This window comes from Gavia stellata, chromosome 6 (genome assembly GCF_030936135.1).
Source record: "Gavia stellata isolate bGavSte3 chromosome 6, bGavSte3.hap2, whole genome shotgun sequence".
NCBI classification, from domain to species: domain Eukaryota; kingdom Metazoa; phylum Chordata; class Aves; order Gaviiformes; family Gaviidae; genus Gavia; species Gavia stellata.
The window spans coordinates 45075195-45102625 of record NC_082599.1 but is presented as its reverse complement, the minus strand read 5'-3'; the positions used below and the strand labels follow the sequence as shown (position 1 = coordinate 45102625).

The 27431-nt window shown below is 38.5% G+C and overlaps 1 protein-coding gene across 3 annotated transcripts in view; it reads right to left on the bottom strand.

The window, feature by feature from the left end:
* Positions 1-27431, bottom strand: part of RBMS3 (RNA binding motif single stranded interacting protein 3) — a 714416-nt gene that overhangs the window by 9845 nt on the left and 677140 nt on the right. For all 3 annotated transcript variants that reach the window (XM_059818611.1, XM_059818612.1, XM_059818613.1), the window contains one exon: positions 19543-19653. In XM_059818611.1, coding sequence (XP_059674594.1) covers positions 19543-19653 — 111 coding nt within the window. The remainder of the gene's footprint in view (positions 1-19542; positions 19654-27431) is intronic.

The window sequence follows — 27431 nt, the reverse complement described above, 5'->3', positions numbered from 1 at the left end:
GTGCACCACTCTCTCACTAGCATACAAAATCCCATGTTTGTAAAAACTGTAGCAGATACAAACACCACTCCAGGAATGTCTATAGAAACAGATAAATAAAAAACTGGCTTATTCGTTTTAACCACTTTTTAGAGTCTAAAGCCTGGCATTACAAAGGGACTTAGTGAAAGTCTCAAATCACTTTCAGGTATCTCACCAATGTCTGAAAAGGGAGCAAATGGAGGGAAACCCATCAGGATGTGAAAATTAAGTTCCCATTTTGATTGTATCTTTCATCAAAGGCAAGTGAAACTTCTTAAAGGGATACTTCTTTGTAACAAGTTGCTCATGTTATGTTTATCGGTTTATACATAGCTATGGAACTCAACCTCAGGGTGCCAATGATCCTTGTAGTCCATGTCAGTGTACCTAGGCCCATGATATTTTCAATTTTGTCTTCCTTGTGACAAAGCCTCCACTGTAGGCAGGGATCCATGGAGGCTGTACAGAAACGTAGACTGATTCTCCGTGTATGACTGCAGTGGCAGATTCTGATATGAATAGCCTCAAGATGTGAAAACTGTTTATTTTGCATAATTCTAATAATGCCACGGATCTGATGGATACGTTTGCAAGAGAGCAAGACTACACCTATGCTTAGAACAAAGACCAAGACTCTAGTGTTTTGTTGTACTTTCAATTCTTAATTCTTCAGTTCTTACCCGTTTCTCTAGAACAGGGGTACTTTTAATTTTTTCTAATACCCTCTATGTACCTGTTCTGTGAATGTACATTATGAGATCTCTGGGACAAGTTTTTGAGCATGGGTTAGTGCATAATTTATTACAGACTGTCCTGTCTGCAGCACCCTATATAAAACCAGTATAGTATAGTATACAATATATAGTATACTATACTATACAAAAGAGTAGACTGCATCAGTCTTGGTCAGCCAGGGTCAGTAATGACTGAGATTCTGTCACATTTATATTCTTCTTCCAGATCCTGTATCCTGAGGAATAAAGGGATGATGCAGCAGAATTATAACTGCTTCTTCTGAAATAAAAATTCCCTATGCACACCCTCGGTTGGAAATTCTTAGGAATTTCCATCTGAATACAATTCTTTCAATTAGTCCCTGATGAATGGCTGCTAGTAAGATGAAGGAAGACTGATCTGTACATTTTAATATTTTCAACATAAGTAAATAAATAAATGTGTCAGTGAAATTCTCAACACATGAGCACATTAAGCTATTATTAATAACATACCCATTTATATGAACAAATAATTGCTTTCTAGAGGTAAACATGTCTTCTAGAGGCTATTAAATCTCCATGAATTTGAAGAGTCTAAAGAGAAGCAGACTACTGTGTGCAAATGTCCATACTGTATGGATGAAGTTGTTGTTAAAAAAACAGGAGAACTGCTTAGACTTGTTAGATAACAGTTGCTCATCAATCACATACACCTTCCATTTGCTCTTTCAGACCAGATGTAAGAGTGGACAGCTCATGGGCCAACTGTCCAAGAATGAAGCAGATTAAAGCAATAATAATTACAAGCTAAAAAAAAAACCCCAAAACCACAGTAGAAACACAAACCAGTCACCTGAATTATTCTAGAAACAGGAGGAATTTCATCACCTCCTGCATGAAAATGCAGTCATGTCTGACAGCTGTAAGGTAGTAAGATAATAGCATTACACCACCAAAGTACATCTTGGACATTCTTAAGAGCAGCTGAAACATGGTATTGCTCAGTCTTTTGTCTCTAAAAGAGCCCTGGAATCCAAAATATTTGGTAAACTGTAATGAAGGATATCACCGTCTTAAAAAAAAAAAAAAGGGAAAAAGAAAAGAAATCATCTGAAAACTTCATGAAAAGCAGCTGTCCACAAGTACCCTGCATCTAGAGATGGAGGAGAACTTGCCAATTCAGTGAGCACAAAATACCTTGCAGACATCGCCTGTGGGTCCTGTGGGGGCTTACATTGGAAGTTAACAGTGGCACTAGGGATGCCTTAAAAGCTGGCCTTCCTGTATTGATGGTAAACATGCAAGTCCAGGGTTAGGCAGGGGAAAACGCGTTCCCTTTGGGAAATGCTGGGCCCTTGTGCCTAAGGATGCAAGAAAAATCAGGCTGCTATCAGACATGTGTGGCCAAATGTCCTGCAAAGCACGCACTCAGGGCTTCCAGGCTACTCAACACAGAATTGGGGTGGTTGAGTGGGGAGTTTGCAAGCCCTGAGAGCCCCACTTACATCTGGGTCTCGTGCGAAGCTCTGGGACGTCCTTGCCTCTTCCTGCACGCCAAGGAACTGGCAGTCCCCATTCAGTCTTCGAGCTGGTGCCCTGCTTTTCTTCCAGCACAACCCCACCAAGCTGCCTGCCCAAAGCAACATTCCTGGGGTTTTCTGACTTGGCTCTCAGGACTAATCTGGTCCTCAGTAAGCAGACCTGTAAGCCGACTCATTAGGAGATCTGGAAGCCTGCCCAAAGCATCGGACATGGTGAGGCTGCTCTGGAACATGAAATCCTGGGAGTGCTTTGCAGCTGCTGCCTAAAAGCTGACATGGACCAGGACAGCAACTGAGAGGGATGTTTAAACCAGTTGGCAGCTATCAAGATCTTGCAGAGTATATTTTGTATTGGAAACACCATGAGCCATTGTTTCCAAAAATTAGTTTTTGTTTGGGATTTCTGGCTCATGGGAGGATCTTTCTGTTTTGTTTTGAATTTTTAATAGATGAATCAGAATGAAACCAAATTTCATAAGAAGAATTTCTCACAAACTGGAAACCATGATGTTGCTCAGCCAGATCTTCTTCTATCTGTAACGTAGGCAAAAGGATCAACCATGTTCATATTTGGAAAGGGTGAGGATAATAGAGAATACTAACCCTTAACGGCTGGTAGCAACTTCAATACATTTCAAGTACTATGTTTTAAAATAATGCAGTACAAAATATTGCTTCTCATTACCATATAAATTGGTCTGTTAAAATCTTTAAATATATTTACATGATCATTAGCTTTGCTTACATGGCAGGGCTGTGGAAGGTGGCAATAGTACGCGTTTTTGTGAGGGCTTCCTTTTTCCCACTTTCCACAAACTCTTGAAATTCTTATGGGAGAAAGGTCCCCTGAAAATTAATGTCAATGCCCTACTAATAGAGTGTGACTGAGTAAGAACATTACAGAGTCTGCCCCTAAGTATGTTAATTATCGGCTGTGGGAGGATCTCTGAGACACATCAGGCTGCATCAGCGCCAGGGCTGCATAACCATAGGAGAAACCTTCCCTTTTGGAAGGGTGCTGGCTAAGAGGACTGAACTATATTGCCATGTCATGAGCTTGCCTACCATATAATGATCTGCTTACAGTGTTGAACTCCAAAACTTACTTTGTGGTAAAAATTACACAGAATCTCTCCCAATTTGTCATTGTTTCCTCCAAATAACAAGGAGAGAAAAGGAGAGAGGGGAAGAGGAAAGATACCAAAAAGTAAAAAAAAACAGCAAAAGAACAAATTAGAAAATGAAAGAAGGAAAAAAAATGCCCAATATTTCAAAAAACCAGTCATCCCTCCTTGCCTCAGGACTTCCTGTTTTGTCATCTTAATCACTAATTCTACCCCTAAACCGTCCTAAAGAGGTCCCTTTAGAATGTCTCCCATTTTTGACTACTGTATATCTTTCACACTATTTCCAATACTATTTTCTTTACCTTGTACTGGGACGTTCTATTCTATTGGGAAAATGTGATCAGCACAGCTAATGAACTATAGGTGAAGCAACCAAGAATGCCAGCTCGATGCTTCAGCTCTGAATCTCACTGTACAGGTGAGCAACTTAAGATCTAGGAAACGTGAGCAGTATTAAAAAAAAAGAAAAAAAAAAAAGCAAGCACCCATTCGCCATAAGACATTACTTAATATAGCTTTATGAGTGTGCTTAGTACTTATTTTCCCAGGAATCACATTAGCAATGCTTGAAGGGGCCAGTAAAACAGATGTGTTTGAGTGCTGGCAGAACAGCAGCATTCCAAGGCTGTTCTTTGTATTCCTTCAGTGCTAGCTTTCCAAAAGAGACAGAGTCAGCTCATATACATTTGAATTATATACAATTACCAATCCGTATGGATTTGTGCTTTAACACCCTCTTACAGTTCTGGACAGTATAAGCACAAATACTGGTGTATGAATTTTAATATTTTTTAGGACTAATAAAGTCCAGGCCAAGTGAAAAGCAATTCACTTCAGTGGGGAAAAAACCTCTTAATCAGTCTTGTCCTCACTTTCAGTGTACTGATTGTAAACCGTTTTAGACAGGGCTAAAAAAAGCATAGCAGAAGTCTCAGGTAAATGCTTGATAGACAAGTATGCCGTAATGATTGTTCTTGTTACATTTTTTCAGGTTAGCACATTCTGTGAAAAATTAAAAGCAAAGCAAAACATAACAAAATCTTACCAACTTCCTCCCCTCCCTCTAATTCCGATAGGAGATGGAATATGAGGAGGATAATCCAGGAAGGGAATCAACATTGGGGAAGACATTAATACATGTACAAACACCCATATTTCCTCCTTATGAATGCCCTTTATATGACAGAGCTGTCCAAACAGCACTTAAGGAGCAGCAGCAAAATGCCTGACAGACAGGCATGATAAGTTATGGCTCAAAACGTTTGCTTGCCAGACAGAAAGGGTGACTTTTTTTAAATTTTTTTATTTTTTTCTGAAAACCCTTTAAGGTAAACTCACTCCATGTCCACTGGCACGCAGCCATTTTTCTATAAATTCATATTACAATGCTGTATTTCTAATGGATTGGGTATGGTGCTTTTCCATTTTGCTAATGAGAAAAGCTAAAGGCCATTACTTGTTCTGATTAAGATCCCGAGGGAAGAAATGTGATGTGTATATTACCAGGCCATACGTAAAGGAAGTATGTGGCATATCTAATCAATCAGATGAAGGGTAGACAGAAAAAGTCTTATCCTGTGACTGCAGAGGAAGAAGATATAGGGGGGAAAGAAAGCATAGAAAGTGTCTTTAAAAGGTGACTTACGGGAATCAGTTATAATGATATTAGTATGATCAATGACTACGGCTACTATCTGGGAAGGATGTAATTACCAAAATGAAAACTTTCAAATGGGAAGCCTGATCAAGGGCAGAGGTACTGTCATATTTCTCAGCGCACTGTCAGCTCTCATCCAGACAATGTATTACCATGTCCCTCACAAGCATTACTGTACCACCAGGTTGAGCTGTGCTTCCCTGGGGTGGGAGCAGACCCAGGGAGTGAGGGGTTGTGAAATGCTGCATCCCGCTCAAAAATGGGGGTAACTCTTGGCCCAAAGGCAAATTCAAGGTAAGGAAAGGCAAGGCTGGGAAAACGGAAAATGGAAAAGAGAAAAGTCCCAGTCATGACTGACTTTAAGGAAAGTTTTGCAGTGGTGCACATTTAAAACCCATTTCAACCGAAAGAAAGGAAATGTTGTAGACCAGTGAGCTATTATTCATCGTATAGGAGATCAAACAAAGAAATGTACCAAGAGGCGCACTGGTCAATTTGCAGAAGGATACTCTGGAATATCTGTTAAGATGTTTCAATATGCAATTTCTATATGTTTAATCTTGATGGCATAGAACTTTTTCAAAATTATACCTGATTGAAATCCCAAGCTGAGAGACATTTTTTCATTCTTTTTTCAATGGCTGCATAGTTACAGCTTGAAAATGCTACAAGATACACGCTCCAAATGGCAAATGAAATTAATAGAGCTTGGAGGTGGGTGTTCTAGGAGAGGACAAGATCCTTCGAGTGTGTCATAACACGTAGTCAGAGCTGTAGACATATTTTTAATAATAAATTAATTTCACAGAATATTATATATCACTGCCAAGCATTATAACTGACAAAAATTCTAACATACTACATCCTCTCAAATGGAATTCCATGTGACAGATTAATGAAATATTACTGTCAATGGTGGCAAAACTATAATAAGTGATAAGACCAGCAGGAGAGACAGTCTCATGCCCTCTCCCAAATCTGTGTTAGGGCATCCAGCTTTCCTCTATGGGACACCACTGCTTCTTTACAGACACTTGGGAATGCTTCAGATAGATCCACATGGGAATAGAAGAAAAGGTGTAACACTTTCCCCCATCTGTTTTAAAAGAATAGTCACAAGAAACACTGGGACTGTGAATCTGAAAAACTTCTTCAATCCTTCCCTTCATCAGGAAGCAACGCTGAGAGATGTATTCTCTTAAATATCATTGGTGACAAGGCAAGGCATGGATGCCACATACAGTGTTGGAAAAAAGTAAGAATCACAGTTGAGAAAGCCATCTACAGCTATCAAACTGAAATTCAATCATCTTTAGCTTTCCTTAAAGGCATGTATTTAAAAAAATTCTACACAGACCCTAACAGGAGTTTTCAGTGAAGTTTTCTGATCCCTCTGCTCCACTCATGCGAAAAGGAACAAATGCTGCACCTCAGCCTGTACAGGCAAGTAAGCAGGATGGGGGAAAACAACCTGGCTTCTTCTAAATGCTGCAGCCCAGTCAGAGGATTGTTCTTCTCAGGAGGATCTAGCAGAGTATCTACTTCTAGGCTAGGTTGTCCCTTATGGTTCTTTGATGCACTTCTGGCTTTGGCACATGGGCTGACTGGAAAGCTCAGACATCTTCATTTTGCGTTGGCGCTCATGGATCAGCAAAATATTCCCTTTCTGCTTTCTTTTTACACTCAAGAAAAAAGATTAAGTGCTGTGCAAATATTTGCAACAGAGAAAGTCCTAACTACACAACAGATTTTCTTGTCCAAGAATATGACAGAGGTGACAAAGTGGCCATTTTTCCATCAAATAAATTTATATCAACACCTTTAAAACCATAGGACATTGCATGATTCACCTTACAAAGAAGGATCGCTGCTGACATACGAGTGTTATACTGAACTCCCAAGCCTCACTCCTAAAATACAAATTAGCAGAGTTAACATTTAGAAAGTGTAAAACGGGCTCTTTCTGAAGCTGAATAAGGGCACTTGCAGATTCCTCTCACTTAGTGGCTGATGTCAGGGACAATGAATTTAATCTTAGGATGGAGGGGGATGTGGGGGGTGGTCTGCCAGCCTGTCCAGCCGTAATATTCCCTAATAGCCTTGAAGGAATTGTAATTGTGAACTGAAACAGCATCTGCTTAACTGTCATCCTAGCCTCAGGACTGGAATTTTTTGCTTGTGAAGGATCATGAGAAAGACTACACAGAGCGTGAAGATGAAAACAGAGTGAGATTAAAACCATTAAATACAACCACCAAGACACAGCTGTCCATACTGTTAGTGAACTCAAGGAAATATAAATGCCAAAATGTATTTGACATTCATGATGTATTTTGGCATGGGAATTTAGAACATTGAGTTGACTGCAAACTTCTAGTTTACAATCTTTTTCATTATTATTATAGAGGACAGATTAGTACAGATTATTCAGTGAGAAGCAAATAAGTTCCAACGCTAGGCACACTGAAGAGGTAAGGAGTAAAGCCAAATCTAACCAGAACTGGTAAAATCTACTCTTTTCTTACTGGGAAGAAGGGGCCAATTAGTTCAGCTGCCATGACCAGAACAGTGTATGGCAGTCCATGGTGCCGAGAGTCTGGGCTTTGCCTCAAATGTCCTGCTTGCATTAGCAGTACAGCTGAGCCATCCCTGGGTTTGGAATAGGGGCTGCTGTCCATGCTATAAGAAAGACTACAGTGTATGGAGATAATTTTTCTCAAAGGTAATCGAAGGTCTTGCATTAATTTGCTTATTTATTTAAGTGGCAGTATAAGGTTTGATTAATGTTTTTAAAACACTTTGAGAATATAAAATGCAATATAGGTGCTGCTGTTGTTATTTGTCATTTGTTTTCTGCCTCAGGATGTCTCTCAAAAGGCTGGAGTCCTGTTGTGTTTGGGAGGAATAGCAAATGCTATAGATTCCCTCCTGTATCACTTGTACTTCGGGGGAAAAAAAAAAAAGAAACATTCGGCAGAAATCTGCATGGTATGTGCAGACAGAGTTAAAGTATTTTAACAGGAACTCCACAGATACATAAACTGAACTGCCTACAGAAGAAGTACTTCGAACTAACAGTAAGTGTTGCAATTTCTTAGTTTGCAATGGGCCTAACTCTGCCTGCAAAGATCTCTATGGAATAATTACAGGCCAGAGACACTAATCCTTTACACTTCTGTGCCAGACTTGTAATTGCGATCATGTATTACCATTCCTTGGAACACATATCCAATAGTGTATGCAATAAAGTAAAAATCCTAATATTAAAAATAAACTCAAGATGATGCTGTGATGCTTAAGCCATATTTTTCCCTTTTGAACCACAAGAAAATATAAAGTTGCTCATGACATTTGTATAAAAATTAACGAAAAGGAAAACTGAATTTATAAACCTTGAAATGTATCATTCTTTTTTCCATCTTCTGTTGCAGGTCAATTACTTTAAATTTTTCTATCAATCACTTTCTGATTTCCAATTCTGTTATATTCAGTTTTAAAGAAAGGATAGAAATTTCAGGAAGGTCAGTGGTCTGCTCTCAATAATTCAGGCACAAACTATACAAATATAATAAAGAAAACTCCTTATTCAACCAGTGTCTGTACACCAAATGGAATTTGTTTCTACTATTTCCCTACATCCCGTAACACATCAAAGAAATTTGAAGTTGTTGCTACTTGTATTATTTTCTACTTACTAATAAACTTTGTGTAATATGATTAATCTTCTAGAAAGTATAAATGAAAAAAGATACCCTTTTGCTTACATCAAAGTAGAAAGCCTCAATTAAAATAAAATACAATGAACAGAAGTATGGCCACCTTGATGAAGCAGCCATTTATTACCAGAAAACTAAAGTTTCTGAGAAAAGTCTGTTATCGTCACAGGAAATCAGCCCTACTAATAGCTAGTTAGGAGCACCTGCACATTAAAAGAAAGGCAGCAAAATAGTTTTGCTGGAAAATTACCTTTGGCTACTAAAATTTTGAGCACCAATTTGGATTCTGTGGATAGACTAGGCAAGATTATCTGTGGGAATACTATCATAGCCAAATACTCACTTTACCTTGTTATTATATTTCTGTCACTCCGATTAGCACTGTCAAAAATGGTCATTGAGAAAAGAACAAATAGAACCCATTTTTTAGCCCAGTGCAGCTGTTTTAGGTGGGAAGGGTTGGCAGCAGAGCAGAATCAGGGTAAACAGTACGGGAGGAAGGTAATAGTCAGGTGCCTTAGTGGTTGGAAAAAAGAAGTCAGTTTGGAAATTATAACATCTTTGGTCTATGCTGCAAACCCTGTGTACAACAGTGGTTGGCAGGCCAGAGAACACAAACAGGATGAGTTTGTGCATTGGTGCATTGCATCAACGAAATCAGTTTGCGTGATAGAAATATTACAGTGATTTGAGGGAAACCCCTGCAAGAGAAACACACTCAGCACAGGAAAACGGAATTGAGTCTGGCAAATGTGCAGTAATTTGGACGTTTAGATACTAAACTTTTAAGAAACTGCCTGTTGCTGTATTACAACTTCTAAAATTAAAAAGCATACAGGTGTGCCTATCACATTTGAAAGCCACAACAAATCCCAAAGTATAGAGCAGTCTCCACGGGACTGGAGAAGGATGTGTCTCTTTGAGATACAATTGCTCCCTGGACCCATCCCGACGTGGTGCAGCTCTCATCTGCCACACAGTAGAAATCTGATGTGTTCAACAGTTCATTTACCTTGCTAGAAAAACAACTCAATTCAGCAAACTCCCAAATTCACTTGATGCAGCTGCTCTCAAACCCCTTGTTACACTTTAATGAAATGTGCTGACTGAGCTGTTTCATAGTAAATATTAGTTATAGCAGAACTCTCCTCCCAAATTGAGTCTTTTAGGAGCAAGAGGATTCTATGGCGCTGTAGCACTGACACAGAATCGCCCATAACTCACAAATAATAAAATACCATCTGAGGGCAGAGAGGTTATTGCCATCAGCAGCTCCCTATGGAATTGTAAATCATTTGAACAAATCTTACCTTTTTTTGAGAACTTCAGGCTGAAATCACTGTGTCTTACACAGTGTATGAAGACTATACCTTTAGCTCCTTCATTTAACCTTGCTTCACAAATGAGTGAATCCTGAACAGGCTATTCTTTCTGGATGAAAATAAGAAAGATACCTCAAAAGCACTGGCAATTTGTCTTGGAGGAAGTTTAAACCTTTGGGCTACCAGCTTGCCAACCATCTGATAAGCCATGTGGATTAACTGTGAAATGCACTGTGCACTGAAGTTCAGCGGGATATGCTATGGAAAAAGCCAGTGAAATTCAATGGAACATTATTTTTGCAAGCATCTGCAGGTCCAGACCTTTGCCCAACACATAGGATATATTATTTCTGTCACTGTAATTAAAATATGAAAAATACTGAATATCCTTCGAATTCAATTCACTTTCAACTCCACTGTATGTGTGTTCAATAATGTGGCAATGTGTCACCTTCAGAAACACTGCAGCATCTATAATCCAGTGTTTCTGTGAAGTCCCAGTGCCCCTGGAAGTGAAGTTTTCCCTATGAGAAAACACTAGGAATGTATTTCAAAGGTTGCTGCTCAGAGCAGAAACATTTTGGTTAACAAAATATACCCATCCGATTGAAAAAAAAATGTCAAAAGCAAGCAGTATATGTACTAATCCACACCACACATGTTGAAATGAGTCAATCTTAACTCTTGGTCCCAAATGTTTTTTTCTAAGTGAATACTGTGAATGGTCACTTGCAACATATGTTTACTCTTTGACTGTGTAAACTTCAGACATCGAAAATAAAATGTCATTTTGAGGTACAGCTCTTTTCTGAGTCTTAGTACATCATCCTCAGTAAACATTTAAAAAAGTTTTATAATTTCCTGAATTCTCACTACTTAAATGAATATAAGATAAAAATTAAATTATTATTACTTGTTTTGAACTGAAATAACAATGTTTCTTTGCAATGAAAAACAGAGGTTGGAGATGAAAAAAGCTGTTAGACCATTGCTCTGGTTTTGTGTCAACGTCTGATAGTCCCTCCTGTGGATTTTAAGGCGTTCAGCCCAGTTGAGTTCTAGATGTCCCTAACAATGACCTTTCCCCAATTCATTTCAAATACTGGTCTAGCACTTAATATATTAGCAATTTCTGCAAGATATTCAAGTTACGCTTTCCATATTTTACTTTCAGCTCCTGATTTATATTGTTAACGCCATCTCCTCCTTTCCATGGATGCCCTTCACATACCTACACTGTGTTACAAGCTACTGTTGTCTGTCACCTTCATGTCCTTTTCTTTCAGCTAAAGTTTACGACATCTGTGATTGAAGTTGATACAATTCACCTTAGACAGAACTGAAGGAGTGTGAAGGACTGCAACAGTGCTTAGCAGAAACTAGTTCTACCATGTAATTTATCATGTTGTTCTTTTCCGTTGAGGATACAGTCCCTTTGATGATTTCAGGACTTCTTGCTGTGCTTATAGCTCAGTTGTCATGCGCTTGTAGCAGGTGGAGACATGACCACAGGACTGTTTCCCAGCTCTCGGCAGAGAGCTGTGGAAGCACCACCTCTGGGAGACACTTCTTGCCTTTCACATCATCATGGTTTAGCAAAACCCCCTCACCTCTCTAAGATCCTCAAACTTGGCTTGGATTACAGAGGCCCCACAGAGTTTATCTGCACCTCTGATAATCTGGATTCATGACTTCTCTGGAAAGCCATATTCATAATTTCTTTCACAATCACCTGAGTCTACTTTAAGCACAGGCAGGACAGTAAAAACAAGTTTCATTCTAATAAGGCAGAGAGTTACGTTCTCGATTACAAAATGGAAAACACATTTACAAAAGAGAAACACATCAAGAAAATACAGATGACAGACTTGACATTTAGAGTACTTTGTCTTCCACCTTTTATTGAGTTTGTCAGTTGTAGGTGTGGCAGGATGTTTCAAACCCAGAATTATTTTCAGCTCTTCTTAACCTATTATTTGTTCCTCTTCTACTTCTCTGTCTGTTAAAGAGCCTCTTTCAGCTAAATCTTATACAAATCACTAAAGCCAAACCAAATCAAACTAAACCAACCTTCTCTCCCCAAAACCTGCCCTGTTACTTGTGGCATCAGCACAATTTCCCGTGAACATGCGTGAACATATACTTTTTTTCCTCTTAACATTCCCTTTTTTTTCCTCTTAACGAAGTTTTTAGGGGAATGATCTACTAGTAGCTAGTAAAATGAGTTCATGATCTTGGTTCATCTCTAGCAGACATATGAACAAAAATTTCTGGGAGTATGACTAAAGGTGAGCCTTTTGGGGGAGGATATGCTGCAGGCCACTAACTATATGCCAGATACTGTAAGTTTTATGGCTTTTGGTTTCTATTCACTATTGCAAAATAAGAAAGTTCATTTTATATGCAGTGCATGGCTATCACTAAACAAAAAACATGCTTTGGAAGAGGTGGCTCTGAACTGCAATCCTATTGGCCCTCAAAGTATCACCAGCTAGCATTTCTAGAAACCACAAAATAGAACTGCAGGAGCCGTATGTAAGAAAATATATGAGCAACAAGCCTCTAAAAATTCTAGTTCACAGATATGTGAAGTCAGCTGCAAATTAATTGTATGAATGACATGTGTCTGATGATGAAAATGAAGTTTAATTAGTTATGGCTCTTTTGGCTGATACTTTTTGCTTTGCTGATCCATCACTGTTGCTTTGTGTTGATGTAACTTTTTATCACCGCCATCAGGGAGTTGGAGTCCTTCTCTGAAAGGGAATCTGGGCTAATGTCACTTTAAATCAGTAGCTGATACCTCAAAGAGAGGCAAGGAGTCCTCAACAAAAAAGCACTTGTTCTTTTGTGGAAGTGTCATGTGAAGGTAATATTTAACACAGAATAAAAGCTACTGACATGCTGAGCTTATATGAAGGGCTGCTTGAACTGAAAATGGAATTCCCTCCATCTGTGTTTGTTCTCCTTTTACATTCCCCTTCTCTGCCTATGGCAGGCAGTGGCTTTGAAGGTAGGCACACTTGCACATAAAGGCAAACAGTAAGCCACTACCAACGAATGGTAGGAAAGTAAAGTTGAGTTCAGAAGAGAAGGGGTGACACTATAGAATTGGGATTTTATAAACTCTATTAATTCAAAAATACCATCTAACCACAACTATGGTCAAATGTAGACTGTGGAACCCATGCTGAGACAGCTGATTAGAAAGAGCCTCCTCTACATGAGGGCTGATCAGCCCAATTCTCACAAGAGTCAATGGGACTTAAAGATGGTCCAAAAAGGGAAAAGATCACATATCTTTCCTTGTTCACCCTACCTTGTTCAGCCTATACTGTCACATTAAGAATTTTTCCACCCTGCTGTTGCACCTGCAAATGTTTCCTTATAGAAATGTTGAATCTGTTTTTTAAGATTGCTAACCTCTTTGTCTCAATAATATTTAGTGGCAGCGAATTCTGCAAAATGATTAAATACTTCATCAAAAAGTTATTTGTTCATTGTTGACTGCTTGGAATTTGGTGATTTTCAGTTGCACTAATTCCCCCTTTTTTATCTCAAATTATGTATCAGGCAAATTGGAGCTGCCTTTCAAGAGGCTGTTTGGGAAGGAAGGTGCAGAAGGAGTTATTAGTTTTTTATAAATCTCGAGACAGATTATGCTGTTCTTCTCCTTTCCAACCAGAATAATTTCTCCTTAAACGAATCTCCTGCCCCAGACAGCTCAATGCTGTTAATCACCTGCATTTGCCCTGGACCTTGGCTGAGTAAATGGACTAGGATGATCTTCGTTTCAGCCTGAACTGTGCTATTTCTATTTGCAATGGGTTCAGTCCTATATTTTCCACACAAACGGTAACTGAAACACTCAGTCAATAAATAAAATAAAAGAGCTTTAAGATTAACACCTGATAACGTGAAAGGCACAAGACTGCAAAGAAACTTTGCTCCAGTAACTCTGCTGGGACCTTGCAACATACAATTAGAATAACAGAGAGTGCTTTTTGTAACAAGGATCTGAACATCAGGGGAATTTGATGATGTTTCAGCTCCATGTAGCTGTAATATGTGCAAATAGAATTGCAGATTAAACAGAAAAAACCCAACCCTATCTAACAAAGCAGTTATTCTGCTGAGGCCTTTAGGTGACATTTTAAACCACCGGTGACCGTGGAGTATCCAAAGGAAATAATAGATAAAAAACTTATAACAAGCTTGTTGTTCCATTGAAGGGTTCTGGAGATATCATCAAGCTCTGCTGGCAACAAAAAGAACTAACAAAGTGAAAGATAAGACTGATGTACCCGCATAACAAGCCTATTATTCCATGGAGAGATTTCTGGTGATACTATAAACCAGGAAAGCTGAGTTAGGGTGGTTTGCAGTTTCAACAGAATCCCATGTTACGTCAATGCAGTTCTTCTGCCTGACTGCATTTTTAATACAGAGGTATCTGGAACAATTAAACAATTTTTATTTATTTTTAAAAGTGCAATGGAGAGCTTATTTTGTAAGTAGCCCATTATGTTTCTAAATTAGAAACTGAAAGCTGAGTGAACCGTCTGCAAGCGTGAAGAACAATTAAGCAGCAGAGTTGAGTTAGCAGTTTTAGTAAAAAACCTACTCACTCTCCGATTCGTGTGGGCCTCAAAGGTTTAAGACGAAACAAGCCTACGCTAAGGCAGTTCCGAAAGAGAGAGAAAAATAGCTGGAATTACCCCTCTGCCAACGAGGACTAACAAAGGCTGCCTCAATTTGTTGGATGAAATTGGAACCCAAGTGGTATCTGAAATGGATGCTAACAGCAGGCAGGGGAGAGAAACCTGGACCAAGAAAGTGCAGAGCAGAAAACTTCCTTCAGGAATGAGCAGCAGAGGAGAAAGAATACAGCAAATCTTCTTCCCACTGAAGAGGCGGATTATTGCTGCTGACGGCCAAACGTGGAAGTGCCACAATAAAAGGGAGCCAAGCAACAGGGACTGAAAGCAGTGATCAGACTGCTCAGTTTTTCTATTTCTAAAGGTTTTTGTATTATATCCACACAGGCATCAATCACAACTTTATTAAACCCCGAAACAGATGTCAGATCAATGGCTGTATCGGAAACATTTTGAATGACAGGCTGATGGTGGAACAATTCCAGCCTCCATACATTATTAAACACATACTAATGCTGCTCTTTCAATGCTGCCCTTACAGACTCACTCACTCTATTCTCCCTCTATGGTACCTTTTTTAATAGCAGACCTAATTGTAGATGAATATTACATAGGAAAAACAAGACTTACTGTAATAAATAATAATAAACTAGTAAACAAAAGAAAAATTTCAAGGTTAAAACCAGTTGTCTATCCTCTCATTATTCCTCCTGGCATTAAAATTTCATTTTAATACAATTGTAGGAGCTGAGGCTGGGTTGTCAGCCTTAATCAGAATATTCAGAGTTATCGCCTTTTTTGCTGTAACCTTGACATAATTTAGGCTTAGGTTTTCTTTACACATTTGCCCACAGCCAGCCCACCCATGTAAATGCTTTCTGCTCTTTTTGACTGAAGAGGTATGTATGAAAAATACATATAAATAAGGCAGAAATCGCCCCTCTGGCAGATTCTCTGCTTAACTCCAGATTTCAGGCAGATTTGGGGAGGTGATCAGAGCAGCACACTTGCCTCCCAATTAATCAGTAACGTAAACTGTACTTCCACTGACAGAAATCAATTTTATTTTCATAAAGGCAGAAAGGAATTATGCTCTTGGTGGATGAAGCACAAAGCACAGTAACTGGGAGATGCAAATGCTGTAGGAAATTCTCTCATAGCACAGGAACATAGGGTCAAGTTGCCACAAACTGCAAACCACTACCTTCTCACTTCCCCTGGTGCCCTGGAATATTTGCTTCAGCTGTATGTTTTCATGACGTGGGCAGTGAAATCAAGTAAAGATGGATTTGCAGCTTTTCACTTGGCCTGGCATCTTGATTGCCTTAGTGTATCCTCCTGATTAGTGCTTAGTATAGCATAGAGGTCTAATTTTATGCAGACAATTCAATAATAGATAAGAAATGAGAACGGTAAAAAAGATAATAAAATCAAATACGCATTCTTTGGGGGGTTTGGAGAGAAAGAAAACTTCTTGTTCCTATTCATGACAAATGGTTTCCTAAACAAAATGATCTGTGCTTTTTGGGGCCAGTAACTGAAGGCTTCCCATACCACAAGGGGAAGGCAGTTGGCTGTGAGTGGGTCTGTAGGAAAACTGCTCTGTTTCGGCTGCTGAATTGGATGCTAGCAGCTAGAAGTGAGCAGCCCTGCCAGCATTTAGCCAGAAATGCCTCCCCTAGGCTGGTGACTAAAGAACCAAATGCAGGCAGGGATGGAGGTGGCTGCCCCCCAGATTCCCATGGGTTTTAACATGTGCTTCAGGGCTGAGAGATCAAAACTCATATCCAATTTTTGGTGTCAAGGCAGGAACTGGCAGAAGCTGCTCTTACTCAGGTAACTTGCCTCACCGAAGGGTTATAGAGTGCTCCTCTGTGAAGGGTCTCCCCTCTGGAACAGCTCCAGCCTGGACAGAGTATTGTAATCTTTTAGAGAACATCAAAAGGCAGAATAATTCCCACAAGATCCGAGGCATGCATAGGCCCTTATGCTATTTCTCTAGCTTACTCACTAGAGAATAGATTTTCTGTTGAATCAATGTTTTAGAAACACAGCATTCATCCTGAATAGGGCAAGTTTAGAAGTGGGTTTGAAGTTAACTCTCACTTAAATGACCACAGAGGTCTGTTTTGGCTGAAAAATGTTATGTTAATTAGAAAAATGGTTTGTCTAAGGAAGTGAATGTATGAAAGCCTTTTAATAAAAACTATTTTGCATACTGCAAGTTTTTAAATTAAATTGGGACAGAGTTATAGCCAACACTGAGCAGAACTGTTTGAGTTTTTGGCTTGTTCGCTTAAAAAATCTGTGTGGTTTCTTGAAAGATAGCTGGTGGCTCTTTATGGCACCCTGTTGCACAGTTTTAAGGATAAAATAAAAAAATGTATTCAGAACAGAAATGTATAGTTTATGTCTTATATCTCCCATAAAACTTAGTCCTGCTGAGGTACTGACAGTAGCATGGTTTGGACTTGGCTCAATTTGTAATGGCTTTATGTTCTCAACGCTCCTATCTCTGGACTGAAATTCAGACTTCAGAATAAATGAAGTAAAGATACCTCTAAATAAACTATAACTCTAAATAGGTTGTCCATTTTCCCCAAATTTTTTTTCTGTGACAGAACACGTTAGGAAGATTCAATTTCAAGTCAGGATGGATACATCCAACAAAACTGCTACTGGCAGCCCAAATCCTGAAGTTCTTCCTTGAATTCCCGACAGGAGGAATTCCCAATGACCTCCATGATTATCCTGCTTGCATGAGCACTTTAACTGAATATGGTGCTGATGGCAGTTTTACCAAAGAGAAATCCTGGATGTGATAAAATAGGGTGTCATTTCAGATTTATGAAAAGCCTATGGATATTGTAACACCCATCAATCATTTACTCTTTCTTGCTCTTTAAGTTTTCATAAATGAGTTAGGAGTTTTTAAGATAGTAAACATAAACCTATATAGTATACCTCTGAATGTATTTCAAGAAGTTATCAGGGAATGCTGTGACCTTGAAAGAGAAGACTGTGTAAAAAGCTAGGAAAAGGAAGGAAATATTTTCTTTCAGTTGCAGTAAAATAAATTCAGGATCATATTATCACCCACTAGATCACCCGCTGCTTTTCAGAGTCCTTCCCCTGCCACCCCAAATGGATTTTTTGCTATGGATTTGTTGCTATGAGCATTGTAATAGTGGTCTCAAGTTGGAAGAGAACTTAGCTGGGAATTTTCTAGTTTGCATTAAGACTGCAAGAAGACGAGCACAGAAGACAACGTCTGTAGGAGTCATGGAAGTGAAAATGACAGACAGAAGGAAAAATTCGTAGGAGCTGCCCAGCAGCACAACCAGAATTCAGTTTCCATTTCCTTGTCCTGATTTTTAAACACACTTTTGAATCACAGTAATTACACACAGAGAAATTCTCACTAGTCCTAGTGTTTCCTTCAATTTCATGTCTTCAGAGGGGAAGAATGCTGATACTAACTTTGAAATGTAATTCCTACTTCTTTTGATTGTTGAATGAAACATTTAAAATAACAGCAATAAACAGTGTACCATCATATTTAAGTTTTGTCAGAAATAAATACAGAAGTCTCAGATCTTAACAGAGTTTTTTTAAAGAAGGGGGAAAAGACACTGGAGTTAGAATTAAATTCAACAGATAAGAAAAAAGGAGAGGAAGAGAAGAGGATCAGGAAGAGGAAGAGAAGACCCAATACAGTGGGTAAATAACTTTGTACAGATGTAACTTTATTCAGTACCTTATTCAATTTAAAAAAAAAACACCAAAGTTAGAAAACTGTGTTCCTATAGATTAGTATCAAGTAGTACAATGGTGAAATGGAAAAAAAATTTGTAAATGCATAATAGATCTTTCACGCAATTATTACATAAAAAGTGTGTATGCTAAACACATAAAAGTGTAACGTTTATGCCGGCATTTTCATAAAAATATACATGTACATGCAGTGTGCACACATTCACATATCAAACCACCATATACTGTGTGTAGGCTGTCGTATTTTACGAACTTTTCAGAGAGTTTTAATAATTTTTATTAAGAGTATTTTTTGCCTTTCTCTGACTCTGGGGGAGTTAATTGAGTCTGACTTACATAGCTTAAAGAGAAAATAATTATTGAAATATGCATGTTTAAATAAATATAATGTACTGGAAACATAGCTGACCTTGACCCAAAATCACATTTTTGAGCCTGGAGCAAACTATGTATGGCTGGCTGCTATGGTTTAGAAATGAGTAGTGAATCCTACCATGAAGCCAGAATTCCCATTTCCCAGTGGTATAAAACTTTCTAGATTGACAAGCAAACAATTTCTGATTAAAAACCAAATTGATAGAGGAGTATTTCCATATTTACATGAGAATTAGTACAGATAATTCCTGCCAAGTATAGAGCAGGCTTTGTTGACCTACTGTTTTACTACTCATACTACTTTGTCATTTCTGTTCTATAATACCTAATGCTGATTGTATGATGGTTTTACAAACATATCTGTAGATACATGTTTGCGTGACATAGTGATATAGGGATATTGTTTGTGTCGTACATCATGTTTGGGTCATTTTGAAAGGCATTTTGATATGTTTGCTCAGACAGGGCCAGACATCTTTGGACAAAAGGAGAAAAAACAAAGTAAACCACAGCAATATTAAACTGCAAAAAGGTGAAGCACTGAAAACCCAAGAATAATAAGTTACCTTGAGAAACTCAGTAAGCAATCAATGTTTTGCAATATAGAAAGTAAATAGTATAATCTATGCTCTTACCGTTCCTGTTGTGCCCAAGGAAAGGTGATTCATCTGTTGGGTCAGAGGCCCCATCATGCTTGCTGGCTGCATTGACATAGTGTGGTCCATTGTTGGTGTTATCACAGCACCCTAAAAACACACATCATTTACACTTCAACATTTAACCGGAAAAAAAAAAAAAGCAGCATTCTCTAAATGAGTGAACCTGGCTGAAAACTTGACATGAATCTTAAAAGAGACTAATATATCTGTCAGAGGAAATATGTTTTGTTCCTATTGACAACCAAGCTACACACATATATTACTTGTACTACTAATGAGGCCATTTTATGTCAGTTCCAATTAAGTGTCATTTTTTACTTCATTGCTTCTGACAAACAAATGCATATGTTCTTTCTATGATGAATGCTACTGTACATTGCAAAATGCCTGTCATTTCTATTTTCTCGTATCCTATATAGAACAATCTTACAGACAGAACACATATGTCCCCGATTTTCTCTGACTTCTGAAACCTTCAGTCTCTGAGATCTTCAACCTATTATGGTAATTATCTTGGATTTTTCCAGTCTCAGTTAAGAACCCTTACTCATGACATTTTATAGCTGATTAAGTAAGACTAGCTATTGACAGTGAGTTTGGTAGTGACACCCATTTAAAACATATACACAGCGTTTAAAAGCATTTTTCTTCTCCGCATGAAAAACAAAGAGATTAATAACAAACAGCACGTGAACTAGAGCAAGAACAAGACTTTGAACAAAAATGAAACAAGAGACATGCCAGAGGAGCTTTGGGGAAAGCTTCTTTGCCATTCATATTCCTTGTTTTTTGCTCTCCCACTCCCCAAGGTCCCATGTTGGTAACCTCATGCCTTAGTGAAGTGTTGAGTCTCTTCAGTTCTATGGTGTAAAATGCTATTTCCTGTGTTGGTTAGAGAAAGTCAGTCATAAACAGAGTGGTCTGCTCTTTTTCTTGCAGATAGTGAAATAAGGAGGCATTTTCAGCTATTTTTTCATATGAAACACTAGCTCTACTTTGTGCATAGGTATATTTGTGTGCACGCATTCTAAATTTCTGCAATCACAACATTACACCTGCTACAAAGCGTGGAAAATGCGGATGAATATATTTGTTTAAAAAAAAGGAAAACTGACATTTCTTCCATCGAGATTACTGACAAAATCCACCTATAAACAGGAATTTAAAATAAACTAGTACCAAAAACTGCAGCACACCTGTTCTTAAGTGTCTGTCTCACATTTACGTAGAGCTATGTGACTGCATTGCCAAGGATCTGATCAGAAGCAAAAGATTTCAAATTGTCAGCCGCAAATAAAAATAAAAAATGCTGGGGAAGTACCAATTCAATTTTTTCTCACCTTCCAGCAATATTTTGTCTATGCATATCCTATCTGAGAAGCATAGATTCTGCAGTCTCTGCAAACCCATTACTTGCATGCAATGGTAAAGAAGAGGTAGGCTCAGCTTGGTCAGTCTTTTTTGTAATACCCTCAGCATATGAAATACATACACGCTTGTTTTATGTCACACAGTGGATTAGGTTTCTTGCACTGACAAGAGTCCCTAGAGAAATTTCGCAAATTACAGAAACTAGCCTCCACAGACTATCTGTCATGATTCCAAATAAATGCTTATAAAACAAGCTGATCAGTGTGCAAGTATCAAATATGCAACACTTGCAAACACTTTTGCTTCTTTCTTGGCTATATTAATTTGCACTGGTTTACACAGATTAACCCATTCATTAACTCATTCTAATGAACTACACGGTGCTAACCTTCTCTTTGTTGGCACAGGTCCTTACAAATCGAGATAGTTACAAACTTTCACCACAAAATTGCTTTCAGCATAGTAGAGGTAATGTTTTATTCAAAAAGCCCTTCTTTCTTCCTTACATGACATTCTTCCCTTTCATGTTGCTCCTCTCTTTTTGCTGAAAAAAACCTACCCGTTTGCTGAAAGAGTCTGAAAGCAAATCTGCGGGACATACGCCCGTTCAGCGGTCCCTACATAGTAGATTCAGTGCAAGAGTCTGAAGTAGCACCATGGCCAACGAAAATGATCTTCTTGCTCTATGCTCAAAACCAGTGGCCTGGGATACAGGGGCTGCTCCTCTAGAGGAGGAGCACGCAGCCAGACAGGGTGGATTGGACATCCACCTGCACTTCTTGATTAAGGTAAGAAATCATAAGCTTTATGCTCAGAATGATCCACACCACAAACGAACATTTTTACTCTACCAAATCATAAATGCTCAAATCAAATTTGTCAACTGATAAACAGCTCTCAATTCCCTCTACGAGCAGTCTTCTCCTTTGGCTTAGAGATGGACAATTCACTGCCTCAGGGCTTGCCGTGACAGACAAGGTGAGCTCCCAGTTGTGATGTGTGATGGGGTAAGCAGAAAGTCACACCCACATCACAGCTTCATGCAGCCCTGTGCTGCTGGCAGTAGTGGCTGCAATTAATTTAGGATGTTCCAAAGCCTTAAAATACCTAGCTTTCTTTGCAAAGATGTTTATTGCAAAGGTATGGTTGGAGGAACTTGCTGTGATTACAGATGTGACAGACTGATAGCTATTCCTGTGTATAAATTCAGGAACCTGGAAATGAAGAAGGGGCAGTGGTGAAGGAAGTCTTACAATTTAGTGTAGCAAACACAAGTGCCAGACACACAGTGGAAAAATCTGATAGCAAAAGTCTTTCAGTAAATAAGTAAACAAGACAGGTTTTGCAAATAAACTATTAAAAAAATATGGACTGGAGAGAAAATATATCAAGGACAAAAAAATAGCTCAGAGACAGTAAAGATATTATTTTAAAATAGAAAATACATATATTCTAGTCCCTAAACATATACTGTTCAGCACGTTAGGAAAAGAAGTTGGGAAAACAAATCAAGTATTTGCAGCTTTCCTAAGACAGCTTAACGTGTTTGAAGCTGACAGTTACCTAGAGCAGAGAATTACATGCATTTGCCAGACCATTAATTCACCAGAGTTTGCAGAATCCTCTTGTGATCACGTAGGGAAAAAATTATACTTAATTAAGGAAATATCGTCTGGTTGTTAGGGCGACACCCAGCCTCCAGACCATAATGCGTTTCATAATACATGCTGTCAAGTCCATTCATATTCAATTTATTTAGCTGTAGAAGACAACAATGTCTTGCATCAGATGTTGCCATCATATTAAAAGTAATTTGATCCTTTTCAGCCTGTAATAGGTATTTGCTGATAAACATCCACTTGGCGACTGGCAAAGGCTACCGCAAACATATTTTTCATCTTCACCTGTTTGGATGTCTGATTTTACTGAGTTTGTAAACTGTATACAGAGACATCTTAGCATAGCATAATACTACTGAAGGCCCAGCTCTGTTGAAAAAACCTGTAGAAGAAATTATGATGAGGTTTTTGCCACTGTCTTTGCCAAAACAAGTAGTTGGCCTGCCAATTATTTAGGTCTGCCCTGTTGCCTCAGTATGATTTTTTTTTTAATAATTCCTGCAAGAAACTGGTTACTATAATGACTTTTATGTTTGGCAAGATATTCTCGGCATATGACTTGTCATACAATTCTGTTAATGCTACAGTGGCTTTAAAAGAAATTAAGATTAACAGGGAAAATGGTAAGGAATCAATGATACAGAAGAAAATGCACTATTTTTGCAGCACTATGATAAACGTAAGATAAGTTCATTGACATACTGACTTTAATTCCTCTTCACTTTATTTGAAAGACCTTGCTGTTTTAAAATGCTCTAAGCTCTATGGACATACCTTTCATATAAGAAAGTGAATATATTTATTTCAGAATATTTTCTAGCTTATCACTTGCTAAGAAAGAAGCATGACTTTATCATATCAACTACAAACACTGTATGGCAACAAACTGGAATCACAGGAAGGACACTAAATATAGCCTGTTTATTATACTAAGTAAACTATCTTTAAGTATTTGCCAGTACCAAAAGTCATCAGCAGAAATAAAGTTTATGTTGGTGCAATGACACATGCCACCTTATACGTCTTGAAGGGTGGGAAAGTGACATCAGAAATAAAAAGTGTATTAGCAGGCTTTAGGAACAGAGAGTTCACTAGTTGAGACATGCACTTGGCGGCCAGTGGGAGGAAGGATTAGTTAGTCCCAGCTTTCTAGAATAATGAACTGTATTAAAGGCTTCTGTTTTATTCCAGTGTTCTAATATGATATTGGACTTAAGGCACAAATACCAGCTGAATAAATAGTTTTTAGAGCTTACAGTAAGCATCTGCTTATTTTGCAGTTTACTTTTTCTTTATTTAGGAAGTTTTAACAAGTTAAGCATACTTACAAATTCTACTTTGTAAATACTGGCCAATGTAAAGCCAATGAACATTACAGCAGCAAACTTACTTTTCAAATTTGTTTACAGACACATTGTGCAGTCATATAAGCACCAGGTCATTCTATCTGAAAAGTTATTACCATACTACCAAGTGAACGTCTTTATGTTATCGAGAACATGTTGTTTCTTGAGGTTTTATTAAACTGAGTGAAAGGATGACTTCCCTTATACTTATCAGACCAGACGTGTCTATCAAGAATTAATATGAAAAAACCCAACACGCGTGCTTTTTTGCAGATAAATGTACTCTCTCTGCATACTGAATAAATGATGACCATATTTCTATTGGTTTACTGTTCTGTCTAGATGGACTTGTCTCATCTCCTTGGGCTGCGTCTTACAGGCAGCAGAAAAAACAGGGTTCCCTTGTCAGAGCAGTGAGCCTGGTGAAGTGCTCTGAACTGGCTGTAAAGTGGCGAATCTTTCATGACTGTAGTAGTAAGACTAAAGGTAGCTGTGAAATCCTCTCTGTCCTCTGTCAGCAACTCTGCTGGGGATACTTGTTGATATTCCCCAAAAAATGATTATATTTCAAAATAAAAGAAAACCTGTTTTCCCTTTCTCAATGAAAAGTTACCAATTGTCTTGGCATTTACTAGCTGACCAGAGATTAAATCATGATTTGAGTATGCTGAGGAAGATCAGCAAACATCAGCTGATAATGTACATTCTACAAATCTTAGGATATAGTTTCATTTTATTACATTGTTGAATTTAAAAGCTTGCTAAAATGGGGTAAAGTGAGCAGGAAGCCCAAACCCTACACTAAATTAAAGCAGCTTTAACTTTGGAATGGGCAAACCCTGATACAGACCTTCACCAACTCTGAGTCTTGTTTCTGTGGCAAGTACTAAACAATTACCTTGTATGGTAATATTTCTAACTTTGGGCATAAATTCCAATTCTTATCTGACATCACCTTCATACCTTAGCTGAATCTCCTTGGAGCAATGGACACATTTGCTTTCCCTTTCTCATTTTTTTTCTGTATGTTTGTGAACTTCCTTCCTCAGCTGAAAGTGTATGTCATTGGTCCAAGAGTTACTGCCCAGAAGTAACTCGTCTTAAAGGATTAAGAATCCAAATACAGTGTGGTAAACAAAGAACAAAGGTGACCCTTGTGTATGCACCACCTTTCCTACAACAACAGCCAAGTTTTTTGATGGCTTCTTTCCCATTGTCCTTCTTGCCTTTAACTATATATATCCTGTCTCCTAATTTAAAATGCAGCTTTTGGTAATATACAGACACTAACCTACACATAGAAATGCAGATTAAAAGGATATAGGAATGGGAAAATCAACAGATAAAGAAAATGCAGTTGATGCAATAGAAAGAGTTTTATATCAGTAACTGTGTGTACAAATAAAGCAATGCCTGCAACTATATTGGTACAGGTTAATAGATGTATTACATCAGGGAGTACCACTGTGATATTATGTCAGTAGTTTATGCTCCTACCAGAGTTAAAAAAACAGTGGGTTTCATAACATACCACTGTTTGTTAATCTAAAAGGACTTAAAAAAAAGAGAGAGCATTTCTGTTGCAAACAAAAAGTTGCCCGTGCCACCCAGTGTCTAAAGTGGCTTTTACATGGTGACTTAAATCTTTCTACCCAAAAAAGATCTCAAGAGAAAGGTCATTGAACAAAAGGACAATATTTATAAAGGGAAAATATACCTCAATTGCTGCAGTGACTCTGATGAAGAGTTTGAGAGCCCTGTGCTATATCTTTGCCCTTACTGTCTGCAGATGTAGGCTGGACCACAAGCCCATGTGCTCTCCCTAGACTGAGAGAAACAGTAGTTTTCATACCCTTCTCCAACTTGCCCCAGGAATAAAATAAAATTACTGGTATTATGTGCCTGAATAAATGGGATTAGTTCTCCTGGGGCCTACTAGCAGGAAGGAGCCCACAGCAGTTAGGAAATGACCTGTTGCAGTGGGGCATTCGTTCCAGCAAGTGCTGGAGCAGGCAGAGAGGCCACAGACAGCTCTTGCTCCCTGTTCTGACATATTCTAGAGGGGAACAAGAAATCACATTTCTTTGTTTTCTTCCTACCCTTCTGTTTATAAGTGCACTTGGCTGTATGCTGGCTTTATATATCCAATCCATGTAACAGCGCTTTTGCTCTGTCAAGAACAGCCATCAGTAAGAAAAGCATCCTCACAGCACTCACATATGGCTCAGCATCCCCAGAAGACAAAAAGGAAACACTGAGGTTGTCATTTGCCCGGGACATAACCACTGGAATATACAGAACAAATATTCTTCTACCTTTCCCACTATCAGATCTCACAAAAAATATCCAAAGGCCTTTTCATTCCATGTCAAAATAAGCACAAATTTCAAAACCTCGACACTATTAGTGAAAACAAATCTTTACTTCCTGCACAGAACTCCTGATCTATACCTAATTAGTATGTGACGCATGCTAAATTGTTGTGCTTGGCAATTCCATTCTGTTTATGTTCTTATACATATTTTCTGATGTGGACTAATTCCTTCATCCACTGTCTCCCAGTGGCTGATGTGCCATCCTACTAAATGGGAATCAGGAGTCTCTTTCCTGTGGACTAGTTTTTCTTAGCATTAGAATGGAGTTTCATCTATTAAAGCTAAATCCAAATAATATTTTCTCTCCAAACAGTTTTGCTGTGTTCCCTCCCTTCATGCCTATAACCAGGCGTGAAAATTGACTTGATGGCACATCCTAGTTCTAACAAGGTGCAAAATGGAAATTATTAAACAGCACAATTAAAATATAAGTCAGCACCAGTGTTTAGCCTAAATTTTCACTTCCCTGACTTACTGGGTTCAAATGAAACTTTCAAAAAGGATGCCATGTTTGCATCCTTAGTAGTCTGATCTTTCCATATATATACACATATATACACACTTACAATTGCATACAGGAAGACAAATGTTATTGCCATTTCTACCACACCCACTCAGGCCACACTGTTTTTTCAACATGTGGATAATTTTTTTGGTGTTTGAAACTCTCAGTCCAGGATTTATTATGACAAAAGCAACCAAAAGCAACAGTGACAGGTTTTTAAACTTCTTATTTATGAGCAACATTTAATAAATTATGAGTAAGAGCTTCTGTTATTGGCTGAAGACACTTACTTATTTTATTTTACTGAGGGAAATATACTCAAAATACAAGAAAAATGCCTAACTGCAAGATTTGCCTTCAGAGCTTGTGCTTGGACGTAGAGCAGCAGAGCAGGTTGGCGGCATGAGAGCATGTATGGTGTGTTTAATGTGGTAGGACCTTGGCTCTCCCTGGGTCTCAAGCCTTCTGGGAAAGGTGAGGCAGCCCTGCCTGTCTGTGTGTCTCCATGAAGTCATGACAACAGACATTTGATCAGACCAAATGTCTGAGACACTGCACTGTTGATCTCTGCTTTTCTGGCGAGATTTAGTACATAGGTCATTTGCCAGGCACGGAGAGTGGCTAAGTGGGTTTGGGGAGGAACTATCTG